Here is a 13516-nt window from a genome sequence, read left to right as displayed (position 1 = left end):
GTAACCATTAAAACCATTAAATAACATGTAGTGTGTTTTTTGGGACATATTACATTAGAATGTAATGGTTTTAACAAAAGCCACCAACAGAAGGCGACCAGTTAACAGTAGAGACCAGCAGCCACCATCGCAGTTTCCATTAAAACCAATTTCAGTGTAATAGCACATGCACTCTAATGTAAACATTAACTAACATTAGCAAATAATACATGAAAAACTGAAGATGAAAACAGCACTTTGCAGTCAGGATGGTAAACAGATTATGTTTTTACCAAGTTCAAGGGGATACTTACATACGTTTGGATTGTTTGGAAATCTGTTATTAAAATCACCATCACATCACTAGGCACAAACAACGGGACACCAGAGATGCACTTGCCTCAAATTTCAAAGGTAAAATAAATAGTCAACAAAAGCTTATTTCCAAATGTTTGCACTGAACTATGTTCTTATGGTTTCCACGGGTCCTTAAAAACACAAATTAAATCGTTTAAATTTAAGGCCATGTTAACTCTAAAATTATACAAAGTCCTAATTATTAGTATTTATTTATTTCAATTAATATAATAATTAATACTTTTGACTCTTTTCTTAAAAATATCTTCTTTAAAGCTTCTTTAAAGTCTTTAAAGCTCTTAAATTTTATATATAAAAACCCTGCAGTTACCCGGTTATTTTATGGTACCATTTGGAATAAATATTTATTTATTTGTTTATTTATTTATAATAAGCCCTTTATAACTGTCCTCTTATGTTGTTTTGAGAATGTTTTGTATTAAAAAAAAAGGACTATGAGCACTATGTTAAAATCCCAGGACACCCCTAGTCTGAACATTCACTGCGATTTATTACTCCACATTGTCTAACGTGAATCCTCCATTCATTCATAAAGAGACAGCAGCAATTCTACAATGGGTTATATTTGAGAGATAGACAATAGAGTTAATGAAATTGGCCTTCGGATGGACGGCTGTAGACAGCAGTAAAGTGTTTACATGTAATACTGTCATCAGGAGGAAGTGTGTGTGTGTGTGTGTGTTTCTTCATGTTCCAACCAAAGGTTTTACATCCAGTTTTTGATGGGAACCAATCCATATTCCTTCATATGTATTCCTATAACTCCTTCAGTATTTAAATGTGTGCTACTGTTAGCAGTTTCCTTCAGGCTTCTGTAAGAATCAGAAAAAGGTAAAAGTTAGAAAAGGGAAAAAAGAAAGATGCCGTTATAGCAACACACTAAAATTGGGGAAGGTCAGAAATATTTGTGAGAATAACAAACTACAGACAGAAAATTCACCAAGAAGGTCCAAATTAAGATGTCTATTACCAAATTTTCACCACCATTTCCTCTTTGGCATGACTTCTTGAAAACGTTCAACTGTTTTAATAGTAACAGTCAAACTATAAAACATTAATCTGAACTGGTGAAAATGATAACTTTCCCCACACATTTAAAAACTCACTTGTGGTGATACTTACCCTGTTCTCTGGTCTGATAGAGTTCATCCAGCAGCTGAACATGAGGCCAAAAACCACAATTACAAACAGCACTGCAACGATCAGTGGTATGAGATGATGCCTCAGTCCTGTAATAAACAAATAGAAAACAACACTTTATCTACTGTAAAAGAGTCTTACTGCAACCTTCATCAGCCAAGACACAAGACATTAGAGAGTGAAGAGAGACAATATAAAAAAAATCTAATCAAACATCTGTCCAGTGATTTATCTCCTTGCTCAGAAAGATTTAATGGCAGGGTGTTAAACTACACAGAACAGGAAAACTCTCCAAAATGCTCAAACTGAGATTACAGAGATCATGAGTTCATTAAAACAAAAGTATCATTAAAATAATCCGGAGCAATATTTAAATCGCTCATTTCATTGCTAATGTACCTGGACATGTCTGACAGAGTTGAGTGATGTCCAGATGTGTGGTCTGGTTTGTGATGGGATTGTTGATCACACAGCTGTAGATGTTGTTCTCCTGATATTCCACCTCCAGAGGTAGAGAGAGACTGATGCTGAGATCAGACACACTGATGCTGGACAATAAACTGTTTCCTTTGTACCAGGAGAGAGTCACATCACCCACATTCACAGCTGAACACAGCAGTGAACATCTGGACACTGATGAACGTTTAGATGATGATGAAGATGAAGATGAAGATGATGAAGAACAGTTTGAAGTGTCTCTGGTGATGACAGGAATGGAAAGAGGAGCTGGAAATATTGAGAATGAAAGGAAATACAAATGTTACTTAATTTAAATGGGAACCAAATTGAAGTTGTATTCTGTGTTTGGAATTTCTTTCTGACGGCACCCATTTACTGCAGAGAATCAACTTGTGAGAAAGCAATGTAATACTTCATTTCTTAAATCTCTTCCAATGAAAAACAAATCATCTACATCTTAAACATTCAGATAAAAAGTATATCCATCCATATACTGCTATATATTTTCAAATATATGAGGAAGTTTCCGATACACTGAAATATATTTTCTAAGGTATTGCAATATAAATTCTAGTATATTGCAATATATTTTTGTTTCGTAAGGGTAAATACCTTATAGAACAATTCTTCTGATAATTTAACATCACTTTCGTTTTTTTATATTATTAAACATGTAATATATTACTCACCATAGACAGCAACAGAAAAACTCTTGTATGTGATCCCAGCAGCTTTGACGATCTGTATTTTATAAACTCCAGAGTGTTCAGATCTGATGTTTCTGATGGTCAGAGATCCAGTCCGACTGTCCATCTGGAGTCTGTCTCCAAATATCAGAGTATTATCATCTATATAGATGTTCTGTCTGTGGATTTCAGCAATACGAGTGTATGAATTGTTAATGTTAAACATCCACAGTATCTGATCATTTCTCTGTACTTCAGAGACACCAGAGTTAAGAGAGACAGAATCTCCTTCAGTCACTGACACTGGCTTCACTTCATCTGTATCACCAATAACACCTGAAACACATACAAATATTCTTTTATTCATATATTTCTCTAATTTTAGAAAACAATTCATAACAAAAAAAACAACAAGCCCACTGAAAAAGACTTCCCTTACGAAAAATAACCATGATTTTATTATAGTAAAACTGTAGTAACCATGGTTATTTTGTGGTTACCATGGTTTAACTATAGTAACCATGTTTTTTTGGTTTTATTTGTAGTAAAACCATGGTTAATTTTCGTAAGGGTTGTTCATCAACTCAGACTTGAGTCAGTTGTTTATGTCTTTAGACAGGATGTCTTCCAGATGTAAAAAATATTCAAATACCGAAATATATAATGTTATTGTGTGAAAATATAAAAACGGCAACTTTTGGGAATGAAACACTATTTTGTAAAAAATGTTTCACTTACCATGTGAGAACCAAATCCATAGGCAGAGGAAAAAAGATTTATGATTCATATTCACAGTTCCCAAAATATCCGATCAATAAACTCATGTTTCATTAGACCGAGTTTGCTCGTCCGCTTTTTCCAAAGTCGAATAGGCCTAAAAGTAGCCTAATACATTTAAAACAAAAACGACCATTTCGAGGGATACAGTTAACGCGAAAGCTAGCCTATTATAACTTTTAGTATCGTTTTTGCTTGAAAATTTCAAGATAGGACACAAAAAGAAAAGCCCATGAAGATTAAGAGTTGAGATTACGATGTGCGTTGGAATGTTACTGTACGTCGAATAAAATATATCCTGAAAGTTGTGGTACATCCATCCATTTTAAAAACGCACGATATTTTTAAGTGAAGAAAAAAGTAGCCAACAGAATCCAAAACGCTAAATTTTGATTTCAGTTTGCATACTTCCAGATTTGGGTTAGCATACTTCGTCTGGATAAACTCCGCCCCTCAGAGGTGTCCCCCTTCTTTTACTTCAGTGAGGAGCTCAAGATGGACAGTAAACTATGCGTGGATTGTCTTTACAGTATCTATATGAACATTAGAGAAAGTTCAGCTCTTTCACTGACACAAACAGGATGAAGACTTTGAGCAGAAATTGTGTTGAAGAGCAGATTTCTTTGCATGAATGTATTTATTTTGTTCAGCTTGTGGTTTGCAGATCCTCTCCCACCTTTCCTCTCAGCAAAAAAATAAAATAAAATAAAAACCCAGCTGCTCTGATTAACTAAATGAAATAAAAGCCTCTTTGTCTGCTCTAATGAGTACGAAACTGCAAAGCTGCTGAGTAAAATACAAAAATCTATTGTTTTCAACATTGCAGGATTCAATTAACATCAATAAAGATGTTATAATCATCAAAATTAAAAGAAATAAGCATTTGAAATATATCAGTCTGTGTGTAATGAATGAATATAATATACAAGTTTCACTATTTGAATGGAATTTGTGAAATAAATCAACTTTTTTATGATATTCTAATTATATTACCAGCACCTGTATAGTTGAGTATCATCAGCATAACAGTGTAAACTAATCCCGGATTTTCTAATAATATTACCAAGGGTGCAAAATGTTTATTCTTGTGGCACTCCATATTTTACTGGTGATAAATGAGATGACTCCCTATTTAAATAACCAAAATTATAGCGACTGGACAGGTAGGATCTAAACAATCTTAGAGCCTGCCCTTGAATACCTGTATAGTTTTGTAATCGATCTATGAGTATGTCCTGATCTATGTGTTGAACACAGCACAAAGATCAGCTAAAACTAGCAATGAGATGCATCCTTGATCTGACGCAAGAAGCAGGTCATTTATAATTTGAACAAGTACTGTTTCTGTGATATGATGGGGCCTGAATTGTCATTTTTTTCAAATATGGACTTTTATATTGTCTCTGTGTTGTTCTCTTCACTGTGAATTTATTAGTCATTTATGTGGCTCATCGGAGATGTTAGAGTTGGGAAAAAAATTGTTGCAATGGTTACTTTTCACAAAAGATCTAACCTCAATATTCATATAACAGCACACACAGCTGTCAATCTGGGAAAGTTACACTCTTTGTGCTGTAGGGGGCAGCATTAACTCAAACAAATCTATTCCTGCAGGGCCACTGTCCTGCAGAGTTAATTTAACCAATTAATTAATCACACCTGAACCAGATGTAAATGTAAACAGAAACACAGAACAATGATGTCTCTCAATTTATTTTAATCATCAGTTGAAGCACAGTTTCAGGAGAGAACAACAGCTGAAAGAAACAAACAGCAATGTACCAACAAATATATGCATATCCAGATATCATTCAGAATGGATGTGGTTTGGAGGTGGTTTATGCAATTGAACTTACAAGATTTGTCTCAGTCCGGATACTCTGGCTTTTCAAATTAGATCTTTTATATCACAATTATTGTTTTGACACAACTGTAACATAAAAACTGCAGATAGAAATGACTAACCTAAACATACAAAATAATACTGTGAAATGAGGAGTGAAATAAACATTTTATTTATATATTTACAAAAACTACCTCACTAATCTGACAGTAATCTTTAACTTTAGCTGCTCCTAAATGAAATGTAATGAAACATGTAAGGAGAAACACCAGTGTTATCAAAGTGACTTCGTGGGGCTTTTTATTTTTCATAATTCCTTTCCTCGCGTGTTAGCTCCACCCCCTTTAAGATACGAGAGAAGGATGCAAGGAAAGGAAAGGAGGATGGAGGAATCAAAGGATGAACATTAGATTATTCCATTATTAAAGGATGAACATTAGAATACTCAAGCGTCACTTAAAGCTGCAGTAGGTAACTTTTGTAAAAATATATTTTTTACATATTTGTTAAACCTGTCATTATGTCCTGACAGTAGAATATGAGACAGATAATCTGTGAAAAAATCAAGCTCCTCTGGCTCCTCCCAGTGGTCCTATTGCCATTTGCAGAAAATCATCCGCTCCCGGTAAGAAACAACCAATCAGAGCTGCGGTCCGTAACTTTGTTTGTGTTCAAAATGTAGAAAAATGAACATAATAAGCGAGTACACCATGAATCCATTTTCCAAACCGTGTTTTTAGCTTGTCCTGAATCACTAGGGTGCACCTATAATAAGTGTTTATATTCGGACTATTTTAGATTGCTTCAGGGGTACCGCGGCGGAGTACCTTTGTGATTCTTCATAGACATAAACAGAGAGAAGTAGTTCCGGCTACGATGTTCTTCCGCAAGACGCAAGCAGTTCTGTTTATTAACCGCTAGAGCGTCAAAAGTTCCCTACCACAGCTTTAAAGCAGGGGTTCACAACCTTTTGCAACTCATGGCCCACCAATGACTGTTTAAAAACATCCCGAGGACCACCTTTCCAAATATGATAGTATGCACACAGAATAACAGCTTAATGATAGCTTTACTTTCAAACTACATTTTCTGTTAGATGGATCAATAAGGTAACCAGAGCCAATATAAACCTAAATATACTTGATTGGAATAAATGTATTGAAAAGTGTAGTGTAGTAGGCTAGTAGTAACAGAATAGGTTGGTGGTCATAATGATGACAGTAGCACATGCAAAAAATACTATCTGTTTGGTTAGTGCTCACACTGTATGGGTACCGGTACCACACCCCGAGCCCAACCAAACCGTGTGCTGGCCCACGTCTTCCAACCGGGCCAGGGCTGGCTAAACGAACCAAAATAACGAAGTATAAAGTAAATATGTCGTAAACAATTGTGTATGTCATTTTCTTTGTGTGAATGTCATTTTACACATTTGCGACTATTAATCCACAACTTCCAATTCAAAACACGGGTGTTTTGATCACTGTCTGTGTGTGCAAATTGAAAGATTCAGCTTTTCACATCAGAGCTGTGAGTGTAAATTTCAACTTACAAATATGTTAATATGACAAGTTCTTACATTCAGATTTTCAACCTCTCGAGTTTAGCTACTGATATACCTCCATAGTCTACCACTGCCTACATGGCCCACCAGATGGTGCTCGAAGGCCCACAGGTTGAGAATCACTGACTTGCCTCATCAGCTGCGTTTCAAGGGATCTGCCCTTATGTTGTTAAAGTTTGTTATTTAAGACATTCAGAATAAATATTAATAAAGCAAGATGGCCTGTTGAAATATATGACATTTAGGTCCAATCCCAATTCTACCCCTTAGCCTTTCCCCTTTCCCTTACCCCTCCATTTCGCACGTTCACATGAAGGGGTAGGGGTGTCTCTATTCTCTTTTGGTTGGAGGGGTAGGGGTAAGGGGAAGGGCCAGATAGCCCCTTCAAACGAATCGGGACCACACTTCAGACGAAGGGGTATGAATTATCTCAGCAACATGGCTGCTACAGCGAACAAAAAGACACATAAATGTAATCCTTTTTGGCATAAAGATTTTAACGAAAAGTAATCATGGGGAAGGGGTATAAAATAGAATTGGGATTGAGCCTTATAGCTTATTTAAACTGCAAAGGTAAGATCTAAATGTAAATTATTATGACAGATGTGAAGGGGAAGGAGAATTTATCTGTGCATATTTTTTTTTCACCAAAAAAGACTTCCTCATATGATACATCTGTGTGTCCTTGCTCATGACTCCTCAGGACGCCTCTTCACTCCTCAATCTTCACCTCCTCATGGAGCAAGTAGAGAATTTAGACGTCTACAAGATGTCTGAGCTTGATCAGTCTTTCATATCTTAACAGATGAATATCATATTTGATCTGTTGCAACGACATCCTGCAAGGAAACATCACAATCAAAAATAAAATCAAGTTCAAACACACTGAATTATAAAAGTGAAAGACAAACAATGGCTCTATTTCCACAGATGAGCAGAATGAGTGAAGAAAAGCTTTCAGCGTCATCACATCCGAGAGAAACACAGCAGTGTGATAACATATTCTCAGACACATACACAACAGACTTCAGGTTTTTAAAGAAGCTGAGTTCACACAGAAATATGATATATCTTACCGTACTCTTAACCTGATCTGCACTGAATGTATCAGCATAAACTATCTCTTCCTCTTGAGCCGTAACTGTTTTGTTAATCACATGATAATCACATTTAATAAACCTAACTACATTTAATATATATATATATATATATATATATATATATATATATATATATATATATATATATATATTAATGTATATATTTTCCATGTCAATACTTGCCTTCTTTTCCCAATTGTTTATGCTTTCTGTAGCAGTAGATCAAACCTCCAACTACAGCTAACATCACCAGCAGCACTAACTATTGAAATGAGAAGTGAACCTTCTTCTAAATAAATTTGGACAGAGTGACTATTAAGCCAAAGGTGTTCAGTGGAATTAGAAACTAAATAAACATAATTCTTGCTTTTATTTCCACTCAGTGGACAAAAACAGCTAGTCCTTTATTTAATGATGGACTCAAAGTTTCTGTGTTGTTCTCTCCACTGTGAATTTATTAGTGCATTATGTGTCTCAACACAGATGAAAAAAAATAAAATGTTGCATTGAATACATTTCACAAAAGAAATAATATCAATATTCCTATAACTGCACACTGGAGAACTGAGGTCAATCTGAGACGGTTACACTCTGTGCTTCCAGAAGTCATAGATCCTCTTCTAAATATTATTAACTCGTCATTGCCATTAGGATATGTCCCAAAAACCTTCAAACTGGCTGTTATTAAGCCTCTGATTAAAATAACACAACTTGACCCCAAATAATTACGTACAGACTCTCAAGTGCTAACCTATGCTGTGTACACAGTGACACAAATGATCTATTATTATTTAAATATATTATATGTATTAGAATCAGGTCTTACTGTGAATCTCACAAACTGGTGGATCTCAGAAAATATTTCAACACCTTCAACAATTATGAAAACAACCTTCTCATGGCACATTCTTTAAAAGTTTCTCAGATAATGTTTTGAATGCTACATTGTTATGAGACAACACCCATTAGCTTTCATTACAGTCTCTAAGAGTTGTTTTGTCTGAATGGCATTTAAGGTCACACTGATGTCATTATCTGCTTCCATCATTTTTATAGATTTTTGTGAAGGGTGTGGAGGCTGGAAGCTTCTTTCAACACTGAGGAACAGAGCAGATGAAGGTTTTGGAAAACAACTTTGTACTCCATTTTGATGGAGCCAGCGTGCTGCTCGTTCACTGATCACAGAGAGAGGGAGGACATATAGTATAAACCTGGAAAGGTGCTGGTCCAGACTACCAGAGTACCAGTCTTGAAGGAAGACTTTAAGTCTTGAAGAGATAATAATCACCAATGTAATACATGGATCATCTTTTTAAGTGCTTTTTATAAATAGGTTGAGGATGGAGACACAATGCAAACAGGAACCAAGAACAATGATGCCTCTCTCTCTCTCTCTCTCTCTCTCTCTCTCTCTCTCTCTTTTTACATCAGTGGAGCAGCTTCAGGAGTGAACAACAGCTGAAGGAAACAAACAGCAACACGTACACCAACAAACAACAAAATCACAAATGAAAGAAAAAGAAAATTGAACAGCAAAAAAAGAAAAGAAAGGAAAATCTTAAGGGGGGGGGGGGGGTGAAATGCTATTTCATGCATACTGAGTTTTTTACACTGTTAAAGAGTTGGATTCCCATGCTAAACATGGACAAAGTTTCAAAAATTAAGTTGTACGTTTAAAGGAGTATTTCTGTTCCAAAAATACTCCTTCCGGTTTGTCACAAGTTTCGGAAAGTTTTTTTCGAGTATGGCTCTGTGTGACGTTAGATGGAGCGGAATTTCCTTATATGGGTCCTAAGGGCACTTCTGCCGGAAGAGCGCGCGTTCCCGTATAGCAGAGCACTGACATTCACTGATCAGAGCGAGAGCGTCGCGAAATGTCACAAAAGAAGTGTGTTTTTGGTTGCCAGGGCAAGACAACCCTGCACAGATTACCAAAAGAGTAACAGCATTAAGGGACCAGTGGATGGAGTTTATTTTTACAGAGCATCAACGGAGTTGTGCAAGTGTTGTGTTTGTTCCCTGCATTTAGAAGATGCTTGTTTTACAAACAAGGCCCAGTTTGACGCCGGATTTGCACATCGTTTATTTCTTAAGGATAATGCAGTCCCAACGAAAAAGGGTCACGATCGTGTGTTGGAACCGCAGGCGGTGAGTAAAACTGCTTCAAATATCTCTGTGTTGTTAACTTAGCTATCGGCGCTTAAGCACATCAAGTAAACAACATGTGATATTGTCATCAAACTGCACTTTCCACATGTACAGCTTAAAAAAAATAAAAAAAAATAAAAGACGACAAAGTGGAACTTAGTCATTTTCCAAAACCGCTAAGCAAATATATACAGTTTCAGTACATACCACATAGAGACGTCGTTGCTGATGCTGCTCTTGTTAAATTTCAGCCTCTGGATCTGATTCTGGATCATAAATAAATGGCTGAATCTGACTGTTAGCCATGGTTTGTTTTGGATGGTGGTTTTTCCCTCAAGGTAATGTCACAGCTTCCAAACGCTCTCAACGCAAAAGCTTACTGGCGCTCGTGATTCTTTAGCTCCGCCCGCACGTCACGCCTCTAGGCGCTCGTGTTTTTCCGGGAAAATCGGTACAGACTATCTTTTTCTTATGAATATAATAAAACTAAAGACTTTTTGGAGTTATGAAGGATGCAGTACTACTCTATAGGTACTCAAGATTAACAGGATATTGAGTGAAAACGAGCATTTTACCCCCCCTTTAACAGATGTGTCTCAGTCCTCTGGCTGCTCAAAACTGAACTTTTACATCATTATTAATGTAACACTCAATTATAACGTCAAAACTGCTGATGGAAATGATATATATATATATATATATATATATATATATGTGTGTGTGTGTGTGTGTGTGTGTGTGTGTGTGTGTGTGTGTGTGTGTGTGTGTGATACCCACTCTTAAAACATTACAAAATATAAAAAATCATAAAAAAATAATACTGTGAAAGGTGGAGTGAAATGAAAATATATGTATTTACAAAAACTACCTCACTAATCTGACACTAATATTTAACTTTATCTGCTCCTAAATGAAATGTAATGAAACACATGTAAGGGCAAACACCGGTGTTATCAAAGTGACATCAGTGGTGCTTCTCATTTCTGATTTGTGCATCCTCATTTCCTTTCCTTGCTACATTTCCTCGCGTCTTAGCTCCACCAAGATATGAGGAAAAGATACAAGGAAAGGAAATGAGAACGAAGCAATCAAAGCATCATCTGCTGTTTTAAAGGGATCTGCCCTTATGTTGTTGGAGTTCATTATTTAAGGCATTTATAATAAATATTAATAAAGCAAGATGCCCTGCTGAAATAAATCACATGTATGGCTTACTTAAACTGCAAAGGTACAATATAAATGTAAATTATTATGACAGATGTGAAGGGCTTGGAATGGCAAAGGACTTCCAAGAGCCCATGATCGACAGGTAAAGCAACTAATCATATTTCATTTTGTGCCACATCATGTTTAAGGGCATGAAAATGTTCCCTCAATAACAGACCGCTGTGTACAAATCTTGAACATATTTTATATGTCTATAGTGCAAACTTTACATATTTGAAAATTCTGCATTTAGTTGAACCTGATAAACTTATTGTCACAGTTTGTAAATGCGATGGCTTTCTTCATTCATCCGGGGTCTTTCAAGTCTTAACAGTTGAATATAATGTTTGATCTGCTGCAGCAACATCCTGCAAGGAAGCATCACAATCAAAAATAAAATAAAGTGTCCAAACACACTGAATCATAAAAGTGAAGGACAGAATAAATGAAAACAGCAGCTCTATTTCCACAGTCGAGCAGAATGAGTGAAGAAAAGCTTTCAGCGTCATCACATCAGAGAGAAACTCAGCAGTGTGATAACATATTCTCAGACACATACACAACAGACTTCAGGTTTTTAAAGAAGCTGAGGTGTTTACACACACACAAAAGTCAGAGTTCACACAGAAATATGATAAATCTTACCGTACTCTTAACTCGATATGAACAGAATGTAGTATCAGCATAAAGTATCTCTTCCTCATGAGCCGTATCTGTTTTAATAATAACCACACATTTAATAAACCTAACTACATATTATATTAAATTGGAATATATATATTGCATTTCAATACTTGCCTTCTTTTCTCGATAGTTTATGCTTCCTGTAGCAGTAGATCAAACCTCCAACTACAGCTAACAGCAGCAGCAGCAGCGCTAGAACAACTATTGAAATGAGACGTGAACTCTCTCCTCGTTCTGTAATGCACAGAAAAGAGCCAATAGTGTAAAATCGTAAAAGTTTAATGGTGCAATCTGTCACTGAACCTATTCAATTTGTCCTAAACATGAATTCATATAAAGTATTTGAATATTTTGATACTTGAATTGGATCTTTACCGCTCACAACAGTTTTTATTTTTATTATTATTATTTCTTTACTTTGTTAAATTTAAAGTCATTACTTTGCCTGTAATATTTTTAAACTGCCTACAGGCTTTCATTTCAGACAAATTCCACACCCTGACTGGCTAGACAAACACTTGCATATGATAATATCTGATAATACTTGTATATGATAATATCTGCTAACAGTGAACTGTCAAGATCTAAATAACATTATAGATGATAGAACACCTCAAAGCACATAGACATGGACTAAATATTTCAGTAAAACACTATTTTATTAATTTACCACAATTAGAGGAAAAGAGATAATGTGATACCTGGGCATGGCTGACAGAGATCAGTGTTGTTGAGATGTGTAGTCCTGTTAGTGAATGAATAAGCCACAACACAGCTGTAGGAATCATCCAGACACTCAAGCTCCAGACGTAGAGAGAGACTGATGCTGAGATCAGACTCACTGATGCTGGACAATAAACTGTTTCCTTTGTACCAGGAGAGAGTCACAGCTCTCACATTCACAACTGAACACAACAGTGAACATCTGGACACTGATGATGACGATGAAGAACAGTTTGAGGAGTTACTGGTAATGACAGGAACAGGCAGAGCAGCTGGAAAACATAAAAATAAATGTTGTTCAGCAAGAACAACATTGTTCAGCAAGTAAATAAAGTTTTTTTCTAAATGTAACAGACTGGTGATGATGTCCGTTTGTTTGTTTGTTTATTTCCTTAATGCCATACCGACATCTATTATCATATTCACAGCGAGAACCAGTTCATCCACACACAATTCGATCCATTCACAAGTCTCGTCTTTACACACACACACGTCTGGGGACAATTTGTAATCTTCAGTTGACCTGACTTTCATGTTTTTGAGCTGTGAGAGAAAACCGGATCACCCGGCGTAACCCCCCGCAGACACAGAGAGACCCTCGAACCAGCGATGATGTCAGTTATATCTGCATACCAAACTGACTTTTCATTCTTACACCAATTTATCCATCTAAACTGTAATGATTTAATTTTCTTTCTCTTTCTCAATGTGTTTTACAGCTTTTCTTACCTTTATTGTACCTAAAACATCAACACTATTGTCTTCCTTCTATTCATAAGTATTTCAGTCAGGAAATATAAAACAATAACCGTTATAAGGGAAGTGTCTT

General features: G+C 35.9%; 1 protein-coding gene across 1 annotated transcript; it reads right to left on the bottom strand.

Moving 5' to 3' along the window:
* Nucleotides 1-1148: 1148 nt before the first annotated feature.
* On the bottom strand, nucleotides 1149-3507 carry LOC113074470 (SLAM family member 9-like). Its single transcript, XM_026247310.1, has 5 exons — nucleotides 3381-3507; nucleotides 2646-2978; nucleotides 1897-2223; nucleotides 1480-1586; nucleotides 1149-1169 (listed from the first exon to the last, which is right to left on the bottom strand). The coding sequence occupies exons 1-5, from the start codon at nucleotides 3427-3429 to the stop codon at nucleotides 1149-1151; spliced, it is 837 nt and encodes a 278-aa protein (XP_026103095.1). The 5' UTR covers nucleotides 3430-3507.
* Nucleotides 3508-13516: the final 10009 nt, after the last annotated feature.

The sequence above is a fragment of the Carassius auratus genome, unplaced genomic scaffold (assembly GCF_003368295.1).
Source record: "Carassius auratus strain Wakin unplaced genomic scaffold, ASM336829v1 scaf_tig00014789, whole genome shotgun sequence".
NCBI lineage: Eukaryota > Metazoa > Chordata > Actinopteri > Cypriniformes > Cyprinidae > Carassius > Carassius auratus.
This window is presented reverse-complemented; position numbering and strand designations above follow the sequence as displayed.

Excerpts from the sequence above, each read along its gene's own strand:
- LOC113074470 (XM_026247310.1), bottom strand. The coding sequence starts at position 3,429 with ATGAATCATAAATCTTTTTTCCTCTGCCTATGGATTTGGTTCTCACAT. Across the intron at positions 2,979-3,380 it reads ATGGATTTGGTTCTCACATG|GTGTTATTGGTGATACAGAT; the intron begins GTAAGTGAAACA and ends TATGTGTTTCAG. Across the intron at positions 1,587-1,896 it reads ACTCTGTCAGACATGTCCAG|GACTGAGGCATCATCTCATA; the intron begins GTACATTAGCAA and ends TGTTTATTACAG.